This window comes from Choloepus didactylus, chromosome 4 (genome assembly GCF_015220235.1).
Source record: "Choloepus didactylus isolate mChoDid1 chromosome 4, mChoDid1.pri, whole genome shotgun sequence".
Classification (NCBI taxonomy): Eukaryota; Metazoa; Chordata; class Mammalia; order Pilosa; family Megalonychidae; genus Choloepus; species Choloepus didactylus.
In genome coordinates this window covers 96,242,001-96,254,599 of record NC_051310.1, presented here as the reverse complement: position 1 = coordinate 96,254,599, position 12,599 = coordinate 96,242,001, and the positions used below count along the sequence as shown (strand labels likewise).

The 12,599-nt window shown below is 34.6% G+C and overlaps 1 protein-coding gene across 4 annotated transcripts in view; it reads right to left on the bottom strand.

Moving 5' to 3' along the window:
* The window catches only part of EFL1 (elongation factor like GTPase 1), a 144,823-nt gene that overhangs the window by 73,759 nt on the left and 58,465 nt on the right, over positions 1–12,599 (bottom strand). For all 4 annotated transcript variants that reach the window (XM_037833194.1, XM_037833195.1, XM_037833197.1 and 1 more), the window contains one exon: positions 4,251–4,389. In XM_037833194.1, coding sequence (XP_037689122.1) covers positions 4,251–4,389 — 139 coding nt within the window. The remainder of the gene's footprint in view (positions 1–4,250; positions 4,390–12,599) is intronic.

Sequence of the window (12,599 nt, the reverse complement as noted above, 5' to 3'; positions counted from 1 at the left end):
CTTTCCCAATCCCATTGTCACCCCTCATAAGCTACATTTTTATACAACTGTCTTCGAGATTCATGGGTTCTGGGTTGTAGTTTCATAGTTTCAGGTATCCACCACCAGCTACCCCAATTCTTTAGAACCTAAAAAGGGTTGTCTAAAGTGTGCATAAGAGTGCCCACCAGAGTGACCTCTCGGCTCCTTTTGGAATCTCTCTGCCACTGAAGCTTATTTCATTTCCTTTCACATCCCCCTTTTGGTCAAGAAGATGTTCTCCGTCCCACGGTGCCAGGTCTACATTCCTCCCTGGGAGTCATATTCCACGTTGCCAGGGAGATTCACTTCCCTGGGTGTCTGATCCCACGTAGGGGGGAGGGCAGTGATTTCACCTTTCAAGTTGGCTTAGCCAGAGAGAGAGGGCCACATCTGAGCAACAAAGAGGCATTCAGGAGGAGACTCTTAGGCACAAATACAGGGAGGCCTAGCCTCTCCTTTGCAGCAACCGTCTTCCCAAGGGTAAAACTTATGGTAGAGGGCTCAACCCAAGTTGAAGACTTTTAAGAGAGAAGAGAGAGAACTTTCACTTCTTCAGCCAGCCAGCCTCTCCTGGGGTGTTCACTGAAGACCCTCACTGGAGTGCCAGCTCACAGCCCATCCTATGGAATTTGGACTCGTGCATTCTGCCCTACAGAATTTGGACTCATGCATCTCCACAGCTGCATGAAGACACTTCTCTTATTTGTAAATAAGAGATATTTACAGATATCTCCTGTTGGTTCTGTTTCCCCAGAGAACACTGACTAATACAGGGACCTCATCAAAATTAAAAACTTGTGTGCATCAAAGGACTTTCACATGAAAGTAAAACGACAACCTACACAATGGGAGAATATATTTGGAAACCACATAGTCAATAAGGGTTTAATACCCAGAATATATAAAGAAATCCTTTAACTCAACAACAAAAAGACAAACAACCCAATTAAAAAGTGGGCAAGAGACTTGAGTAGGCATTTCTCCAAAGAAGATATACAATGACCAAAAAGTTCATGAAAAGATGCCCAACATCATTAGCCATTAGGAAAATGCAAATCAAAACCATAATGGGATACTGTTTCACACCCACTAGAATGGCTACTATTTAAATAAAAGCAACAGAAAATTACAAGTGTTGGAGAGGGTGTGGAGAAATAGGAATACTCATTTATTGTTGGTGGGAATATAAAATGGTGCAGCTGCTGTGCAAGACAGTTTGGCAGTTCCTCAGAAAGTTAAGTATAAAATTACCATATGACCCAGCAATCTCAATTCTAGGTACATACCCCAAAGAAGTGAAAGTAGGGACTCAAATATTTTCACACTGATATTCCCAGCAGCATTATTCACAATTGCCAAAAGATGGAAGCAACCCAAGTATCCAACAACTGATGAATGAATAAACAAAATGTGGTATATTCCCACAAGGGAATATTATTCAGCTGTAAAAAGCAATGAAGTTCTGATACATGTGACAACATGGACATTGTGTTGAGTAAAGTAAGACACAAAAGTACAAATGTATGATCTCACTGATATGAAATAATTAGAATAAGCAAATTCATGGAGTCAGAATTTAGAATATAAGTTACCAGGGGATGGGGTGGGGGTAAGAAACAGGAGTTAAGGTTTAAAATGTGCAGCAAGTTTCCATTTGGGACAATGGAAAAGTTTTGGTAATGTATGGTGGTGACAGTAGCATAACATTGTGAACATAATTAACACAGTGCAGTGAATTACATATTTGATCTGGTTAAAACAGGAAATTTTAGGTTGTATATGTTTCTAGAATAATATATTTTTTTAAAATCCATGAACTGCACAACACAAACAGTGAACCTTAAGTTTAACCATAGACTATAGTTAATAGTACAATTATAAAAATGTGCTTTCAGTTGTAACAAATGTACCACACAAATGTAAGGTCTTAATAATACAGTGGAATATGGGAATCTGTATTAAATAAAAAATAAATAAATATATATATATTACTTTGGAGACATATGTTCCAAGAAAAATTCTACAATTTGACCAAGTTATCCTATACAAAATGATTCATTTTTTTAAAAATCTGTTTTTTAAACCAGAACTGCTCAATGAGCTTCACTACATACCAGTCATAACATGAAATGTTTATTAGGTATTCTCACAAACAGGGGTCCATGGCAAAACAAGACGGAGAACACTGCATAATGTATCCTCCCTCTTGAAAGGCCATAGGGCACATGAATATCAAAGCTCTGAATAATAATTCTGCAGAAAAGAAATTCATTTTACTTTTGCCATTATTTTTTCAAGGATTCTTTTTTCATTCCCAGAGGAACACTTATTAGCACTGTATAGAACTAATGTTACATGGAAAAGCTTAGGAAATGCTTCTCTATAAGCCAACTTACAAATTTCAGTGGAACTAAAAGAAGACTATATGCAACTCTATTCTGAAGACCTTCCAAAATGGTTAGTTTTATTATACCATTTTCCTTTTTAATTTAGCACTACTGAAAATGACATTAAATACCAACATAAATCGCAAAAATAAAAAAACAGAAAAACAACAAACCCTATAAGGTTGGTGTTTTGTTTTCTTGTAGCTAAATGCAACCTATTATAGGGAATAAATCTGGCTTTTCCTCCTCAATCCATTTTGTCCCAAGGTGCTGTGCCTATCTGTCTTATTCTTATATAGTTAAACACGGTAAAAAAATGTTTAATCAGCTTTAACCTTATCTCCACTCCTACCACCACTCCCAACAATTTTTAAAAGATCAATGAAAGACAATAAGGTATATCTCTTTTCTCAAAGAGAAAATGAAAAGTTTTGGCATATAAGGACATCTTCCTGTAGCAGATGGCAGAGCCAACATTGTCTTAAGAGGTGGATGAGAGAGGAATGGTTTCCTCCTGTATACCACTTAATCTCAGTCTGGACAGTGCCTAGAAATCCAAAAACAGAAAGAAGGAAAACAAAAGCTAATGCATACCAAGTTCTCAACTTCTATTGGGGAAAAAGCACAAACACCTGGCCGTGATTAGCGGAGACATTACAAAAACCATCCACTCAACAGACTATCTTTTCTATTTACTTCAACATCATGCTAGAGATCCTCAACCCACCTTCCATTTAAGAAACAATATGGACTGAGTCTGAACAATGCAGTAATTACAAGAAAGGCTTATCCAAATTCTGAACAAAAAGTAAGGTATTTTCTATTCTTCCAATGCTCTTCCTGATAAAGTATTTTGTTGATCACAGCAGCTTATGAAGTTATGTCAATTATTAAGGTTCAATGGCATTTTTCAAAGGTATGGAATAAAATGGTGAACACACACAAGCTGAGAACTCTACTAATTTCATGCCAAAAAAAAATAAAAAATGAATTAAAATAGAAGAATGCATCTTTGTGGTAGAGCAACAAGATGCTGTGTCAAATTTCTTGGATTAAAATTGACAAACTCTAGAGCAATCATTAGCTGTTCTGGGCCAAAAGCCTAGACCATTTTTCTAAAACATAAAGAGAATTCCCAACCCAAACAATCTCCCAATTAATAACTCTATATCTGACAATGACTATAAAGGGTTCAGAATCAATCAAGCAATGAAACAGAATATAGAATTCTAGAGTTCACCCTGGATTGTGTGACGGTTCAAGGGAAGTTCCTTTATCTGAGTCTTTCGGGTTGCACTAAGGACTTTAAAAAAGGAATTCTGCACACAGGGGCAGAAGCCAAGCAAGTAGTAAACACTGAAGAGATGAGGAACAGTAATTATGGATATAAATTAATAATCAAGTACTATGAGTGAAGTAATACTCAACAGATTAAAAGTATTGTGAGAAAAGAGAGTTTAAATATACTTTTATATCAGATTAATTTCCAAAAATTTAGACTCAAACTTGTAGGACCAGAAGTGTCCTATACATCCAGATAGACCTTTATGTGAATAGAATTTTCCCTCTTCCCAAATAATTGGACCCCACCTTAGAACAAAGCAATCATGGATTACTTAAGCAGGGCATTTAAAAAAAGAGAATATCTTTATTAACAGCAAGTTAGTAATCCACAAGCTGATTATTCAAATGCACTCAGTGAAAGTCTAAGGAGACCAGAAAAAAATAACTAAAGAAAAACAGAGATCAAGCCATTTCCTTCAAAAATTTTGCTACGTTTCTGCGACATGTTAGATAATTTCTCAAAACCGAGGACAGATATAAGACATAACACCACCCTACCTAACACATTTCCTGGAGGTACTTCCTCTAGATCTTCCAGTTCCCTTCCCATCAGAAGATACAGGTTTTCCAGGGTACAGCATGCCATGTGGGGGACTGGAGGAAGGTCATCTAGTGGAGCTGAGAAGCCTAATGGTACCTAGGCAAAGAAAAATGATTAAAGATGTTAGGAGGCATTAGATGAAAACATTTGCTAATATCTATAAAGTTTTTTTTTTTTTCAAAAGTAATGGTACAGCCACATTTTATGTGACCATGAAACACGTACATGTGAAATGATATGATATAAAAATAAGTATTATGAATAAAACTTAAAATGGTGAAACTCCTTAAAAATTAAAAAAAAAATTGTCAAAAGACTCCCACATATTCATAAACTTTCTGGCTAAGGAACATTAAGTCTGTTGTGACTTAGTAGCACCACATGAACTGAAAAACAAAAAATCTGCATAGCCCTTGATAGCATTTATGTGAATCATGTCATGGTTTACATGTACCAGTTCTGGTGACTACTGTGCTATTTTTTTTCCACATTCATTATCATCATGATCATTTAAAATTGTTTTACATTATTATAATGTCCTTCAAGCATTCAAAAATGGCTAGTGCTAACACATGAAAACTGATATGTTTAGAAGAGTACTTAGAGATAAAAATGCAGTGAAAAAAGCCATATAACTGAAAGGGTAATAGATTTATGAGCTTTCCCTATATCGTATTTATTCTTAGGGAGATATTGTCTTTATTTAAGTTGGGAGTTGTACAAAGTCTTTAAAATATACCCTCCATATAAATGCAAGTGCCCTGAAAGCATTTCAATCAATGAACCAACATATCTTTAGTACCCTTAGGCCCAAGGTGCTATGCTAGAGCTATGAAGAAAAAAAAGTCATTGAGGAGAGCAGCATATAAAAGGACTCCCAGGGGAAAAGAAAAAAAAAAAGAACAAAAGAGAGACCATGGTTGAACTGTCGACAAGATGTGCACACACTCAATCCAGTATCTGTTTTCTGGACCACTCAGACACAAAATGGGCCTTTCTTGATTGACCCACCTTTCTGGACCGACACCATCTGGGTCTCCAGGGTGGAATACCCTAACGGGGAACAAACTAGAAGCAGAAAAGCCTCACAGAAAAAAAAAAAAATGGTGGAGGTGGTGGGGGATGAACTACTGTAAGACAGGGAAGTCCCAAAACTGAAAACTGTAAGGAAAAGGGGGCAGCGAGTGAGGGAGAAAATTTAAACATGTCATAAGATCTGGGGAGAAAATTCTGCATAAAAACAATTAGAACAGATCAAGATTCCTGGAGAAGGAACAGAGGAAAGGAAGCGTTCTCCTGGAGGTGAAACAATTACACAAAACATACAATTAAAAATTGTACTGTATATCCAGGACAAAAATCAGATGAAGAGCTGAGAAAATCTGAATAGTTAAACACAGGCTACTCTAAAGGTATGGAATAAAGTTGGACTAAGCGTCAAAAAAGAGCCTTAAAACAAAGCCAAATAATTAAATCCTAGACAAGAGGGAAAAACTGACCTTCCAAGTTGCCACATCAAGATAACCAGATGCCCAGACATCCACAGAAATTACAAGCCCAGAAATTATAAGTCCCCCTAAGAAATAGGAAGACATGGCTCAGTCAAGGGAACAAATTAAAACTTCAGAGACACAGAATTTGGAACTAATCAAAGAAGTTTAAACCAATCTTCTAAATCAATTCAAAGACATGAAAGAAAATATGGATATAGAGCTAAAAGATATTAAGAACACAATGTGTGAGCATAAGGAAGAATTTGAAAGTTTAAAAAGAAACATAACAAATTTTGGGGATAAAAGGCACAATAATGGAGATTAAAAATATACTAGAAGCATACAACAGCAGAACTGAATAGGAAGAAGAAAGAATCAGTGAACTAGAAGACAGGATGATCAAAATCATATAGTCAGAAGAACAGATAAAGAAAAGAATAGAAAAAAAAGAGCAGTGTTCCAGGGGTTTGAGTGACAGCAGGAAGTATACAAACATACACATCATAGGTGTGTGTCCCCGAAGAAGAGAAGGGAGAAGGGGCAGAAAGGATATTTGAGGAAATAATGGACGAAAATTTCCCAACTCTTATGAAAGACATAAATATACATATCCAAGAACAGCAATGTACTCCAAACAGAATAAACCTTAACAGACATATTCTGAGACAAATACTAATCAGAATGTCAAATGCCAAAGATAAAGAGAGAATTCTGAAAGCTTCAAGAGAAAAGCAATTCATCACATACAAGGGATCCTTAATAAGACTAAGTGCCAATTTCTCATCAGAAACCTTGGAGGCGAGAACGCAGAAGTATGATATATTGAAGGTACTGAAAGGAAAAACTGCCAGCCCCAAATTCTTTATCTGGCAAAAATGTCCATCAAAAATGAGGGAGAGTTTACAATATTCACAGATAAACAGAAACTGAGAGAGTTTGCAAACAAAAGACATGCCCTATAAGAATTACTAAAGGAGTTCTGTAGGTTGAAAGAAGAAAGACAGGAGACAGTGTCTTGGAAAAGTGTGAAGAAATGAAGATCTTCAGTAAAAGTAACTAAAAGGGTAAATGTAAAACCAAATAGTACCAGTGCCTCAATAATTAACTCTACTTCTTAATTCCGTAAGAATCAGAATACAGTTGAACAAGAAAAAGGCACATTTCCTGTTAATGGATACACAAAATATAAAGAGGTAAAGTGGGACAAAAACAACATAAAGAGGGGAAACGGAGGGATATGGGAGCTGAGAATGTGTATATTACTGAAGCTAAGTCAGTATCTTTTCAAATTAGTAGGTTATAGGTGTAGATTGTACAATATAAACCTAAGGTAACCACAAAGAAAATATTTTAAAAATATACAGAAACAGAAATGAGAAAGGGATCAGTCAGATATATCACAAAAGATCAACTATTCAGAAAAGGAGGTTGCAATAAAGGAAAAGAGAGGCAAAAACAAAACAAAACAACAACAAAAAATCAAAAAAAGATATGACATATAAAAACCAAAGGACAAAATGGCTGAAGTAAGTACTGGCTTTACAGTAATAACACAGATTGTTAATGAATTAAATTCCCCAATCAAAAGATACAGATTGGCAGATTGGATAAAAAAAGCAGGATCCAAATATATGCTGTTTACAAGAGACTCACCTTAGACCCAAAGACACAAACAGGTTGAAAGCGAAAAGAGAGAAAGATACTCCATTCAAATAATAATCAAAAAAGAATTGTTAGTAGTCCCGAAAACCCTAAAGAATACCCAGATCCCTATCTGAGACTCTAAGAGTGAGACTTAGAGCATTAGACTGAGAGTGAGACTTTTTTAAAGTTTCACTCACCAAGTTTATTCTTCAGAAACTTAAATCCTCCAGAGAGGATTTATATATTTTTATATTATATATTTATATATATATTTCCTATATAACTACTTATTATATTGTACTTTGAAAGTGGTTACCTATTTGCACGTTATATTTCTCAATAAGGAAATAACTGAAACTGTGGAACTGTAACCCATAATAGTCTTTGAAATTTGCTCTCTAACTACTTGTTGAATTGCACTTGGAAATTTATCACTTCTATGTATATATGTTATATTCCACAATAAAGAATCCAATAAGAAAAAAAAGAGCTGAGATAGCTATACTAACATAGGACAAAAAGACTTGGAAGTCAAAAGCTGTTACAAGAGACAAAGAAGGACACAACATAATATATTTTATTCATATAAAAAGGGGCAATTCACCAAGAAGAAATAATCGTAAATATTTATGCATCTAACCACAGTGCCCCAAAACATATGAAGGAAACACTGGCAAAACTGAAGGGAGAAACAGACACCTCTACAGTATTAGTTGGAGACTTCAATATACCACTCTCATCAACAGATAGAACATCTAGACAGAGGATCAAGAAGGAAACAAAGAACTTGAATAATATGATAAATGAACCAGACCTAACAGACATATACAGAACACTGCACCCCCAAAAAGCAGGATATACACAATCTTCTCAATTGCGCATGGATCATTCTCCAGGATAGACCACACATTGGGTCACAAAACAATAAATTCAGAAATGAGAGTGTGGGGGCATTACCATAGATTCCACAGAAAGCAAAAGGATCATAAGAGAATACTATGAACAACTGTATTCCAACAAATTTAGACAATCTAGTTGAAACGGACAAATTCCTAGAAACACACAAACAACCTACACTGACTCCAGAAGAAACAGAAGTCCTCATAGACCAAGTACAACTAAAGAGAGTAGAATCCCCAGAGAATCTCATTTGTTGCTTAGATGTGGCTTTCTCTCTAAGCCAACTCGGGAAGTGGACTTGCTGCCTATGTGGGACATGACTCCCAGGGGTGTAAATCTCCCTGGCAACATGGGACATGACTGTGTGATTATGAAAACCTTGTGGCTCACACTCCTTTATCCACTGTATGGAGAGATGAGTAGAAAAATGGGTGGGGACAAAAAGTAAATGAATAATAGTGGGGAAGTAGGGGTATGGGAGGTTGTGGGTGTTCTGTTTTATTTTTATCTTTATTTTTATTTTTGGAGTAATGAAAATGTTCAAAAATTGATTGTCATGATGAATGCACAACTATATGATAATACTGTGAACTGACTGTATACTTTGGACAACTTCATGGTATGTGAATATATCTCAATAAAATTGCATTAAAATAATAAATAAATTAAAAAAATCTGCCAACAAAGAAAAACCCAGATGACTTCACAAGTGAAATTTACCAAACATTCTAAGAAAAATTAATACCAATGCTGCTCAAATGTTTCCAAAAAACTGAACAGGAGGGAACACTACCTAAGTCATTTTATGAGGCAAACATCACCCTAATATTAAAGACAGATAAAGATACTACAAGGAAAGAAAAGAAAATTACAGACCAATTTTGCTTATGAATATGGATGCAAAAATCCATAACAAAATATTTACAAATAGAATCCAACAGAACACCAAAAGAATAACACACCATGATCAAGAGGGTTTTATCTCAGGTATGCAAGGCAGTTCAACATAAGAAAATCAATTAATGTAATAAACCACATTAACAAAACGAAGGGGAAAAAAACACATGATCCTCTCAACTGACACAGAAAAGACATTTGACAAAATCCAGCACTCCTTCTTGATAAAAACACTTAGAAAACTATGAATAAAAGGAAACTTCCTCAACATGATAAAGAGCAAATATGAAAAACCCACAGCTAACATCCTACTTAATAGTGAAAGACTGAAAGCTTTCCCTGTAAAATCAGGAACAAGATGAGATGACCACCATCACCACTGTTATTCAACATTATAGCATAAGTTTTAGCCAGGACAGTTGGCAAGAAAAGGAAATAAAAGTCATCCAAATTGGAAAGGAAGAAATAAAACTTTCACTATTTGCAGATGACATGATCTTATATATAAAAAGCCCCGAAAAATTTACCAATACCTACTAGAGCTCATAAATGAATTCAGCAAAGTGGAAGGGGACAAGATCAACACACAATCAGTAGTGTTTCTATACACTAGTAATTAGCAATTTGAGGAAATCAATAAAAAAATTTCCATTTGCAATAGCAACTATAAGAATCAAACATCTAGGAATAAATTTAACCAAGAATGTAAAGAACTTAAATGCGGAAAAATAAAAAACTTTGCTAAAAGAAATCAAAGGAGCTCTAAATAAATGGAAAGGTGCTCCATGCTCATGGATTAGAAGATTAAATATTGTTAAGATGTCAATTCTTTCCAAAATGATTTACAGATTCAATGCAACTCCAATCAAAATTCCCACAGCCTACTTTGCAGAAACAGAAATGCCAATTATCAATTTATTTGGAAGGGTAAAGGGCCCCAAATAGCCAAAACCATCTTGAAAAAGATGAGTGAAAGTTGGAGGACTCATACTTTCTGACTTAAAAGCATTTTACAAAGTTACAGCTGTCAAAACAGCATGGTTCTAGTATAAGGAATATAGACCAACAGAATTGAACTGAGAGTTCAGAAACAGACCATCACATCTGAGGTCAATTGATTTTTGACAAAACTGCTAAGTCCACTCAATTGGGAAAGAATAGTCTCTTCAACAAATGGTGCTGGGAGAACTGGATATCCATACGTAACAGAATGAAGGAGGACCCCTATCTCATACCATATACAAAAATTAACTCAAAATGAATCAAAGACCTAAATATAAGAACCAGGACTGTAAAACTCCTAGAAGAAAATGTAGAGAAGCATCTTCAGGATATTGTGTTAGGCAACAGTTCTTGGACTTTACACCCAAAGCACAAGCAACAAAAGGAAAAAATAGATAAATGGGGCCTTACCAAAATTAAAAACTTTTGTGTATCAAAGAACTCTATTACAAAAGTGAAAATGGGAGAATATATTTGGAAACCACATATCTGATAAGGGTTTAATATCTACAATATATAAAGAAATCCTACAACTCAGCAAGAAAAAGACAAACAACCCATTTTAAAAATGGGCAAAAGATTTAAATAGACATTTCTCCAAAGAGGATATACAAATAGCTAAAAAGCACATGAAAAGATGCTCAACATCACTAGCTATTAAGGAAATACAAATCAAAACCACAATGAGATACCATTTTACACCCACTAGAATGGCTACTATTAAAAAAACAACAGATAATTACAAGTGTTGGAGAGGATGAAGAGAAATAGGAATACTCATTCATTGCTGGTGGGAATGTAAACAGTGTAGCCCCTTTGGAAGACAGTTTGGCAGTTCCTTAGAAAGGTATGACCCAGAAATTCCTCTACTAGATATATACTTAAAAGAATTGAAAGCAGGGACTCGAACAGGTATTTTCACATTTGGCATTATTCACAATTGCCAAAAGATGGAAGTAAGCCAGGTGTCCATCAACCAATGAATGCATAAACAAAATGTGGTATATATACACAATGGAATATTATTTAGAACTAAAAAGTAATGAAGTTCTGTTTCATGCAACAATATGGATGAACTTAAAGACATAATGTTGAGTAAAATAAGCCAGGTATAGTATGATTTCACTGATTTGAAATAATTAGAATAAGCAAACTAATATAGTTAGAATTTAGATTACAGGATACCCACAGCTGGGTTGAGGGCAGGGAATGGGGAATTAATGCTTAATTTGTACAGAATTTCTATTTGGGTTGATTGTAAAGTTTTGGAAATGGATGGTAGTGATGGTAGCACAACATTGTGAGTGTAATTAATAGCACTGAATGATATGTGAATGTGGTTAAAAGGGGAAATTTTAGGTTGTATATGTTACTAGAATAAAAATTAAAATATAAAACTCAGGACTATACAACACAAAGAACCCTACTGTAAACAATGGACTATAGTTAATAGTACAATTATGAAACAGTTCTTTCATGAATTATCTCAAATGTACCACACTAATATAAGGTGATAATAATAGGGTGGTATATGGGGAAAAAAATAACACCCTAATACAAACTATGGACTATAGTTAATAGTACAAATATAATATTCTTTCATCAATTGTAACAAAGGTACCACACTAATGCAAAGTGTTAATATTTGGGGTTGTAAACCTGTAACTTCTCTAATTAAAACAATTTACCAAAAAAAGAAAAAACTATTTTGAGACAGTACATACAAAGGTAAGTAACACTATAGACAGTCAGTGACAAAAAAGTAGTACAGGCAAATATATTAATAAAAGCTCAGTATAGGGAGAGTCCACTGTATCAGGGTACACTCGGAAACTTCACAGAACTGCTAGACTTTCAGGTCCATGTTGCATCTAAATGTATGATACAATAATAGCTCTGCAGGGTAGCTCTAAAGGTAGGTTGGAAAGAAACAAAAGATATAAGGACTGGATAGGAAAAAAGAGAACCATACAGCAACGATATGATTATCTACCTAAAACAATCTATAAACAAATTATTATCTTTAGCAAGACAGTTTAGCTAGGTAACTAGATACAAGATCAATATACAAAAGTTCATTGTACTTATATATATTAGCAACAGCAGAAATTATATCATTTTAAACAATAACTTTTAGAATAGCAACAAAATATAAGATAATAAGGACTAAATCTAATAAAAGTTTTTCAAGATCTTTATGGGGAAAATCATAAAACTTTAATTGAAAACCACTTAAAATGACTTAAATAAATGAATAGATATGCTTAATCCATTAAAAGATAGGAAGATTCTGTATTGTAAAATGTTGATTCATACCAAATTGATGCACTGGTTTAAACAATTCTAATTAAAGTTTCAACAGAGCTTTTC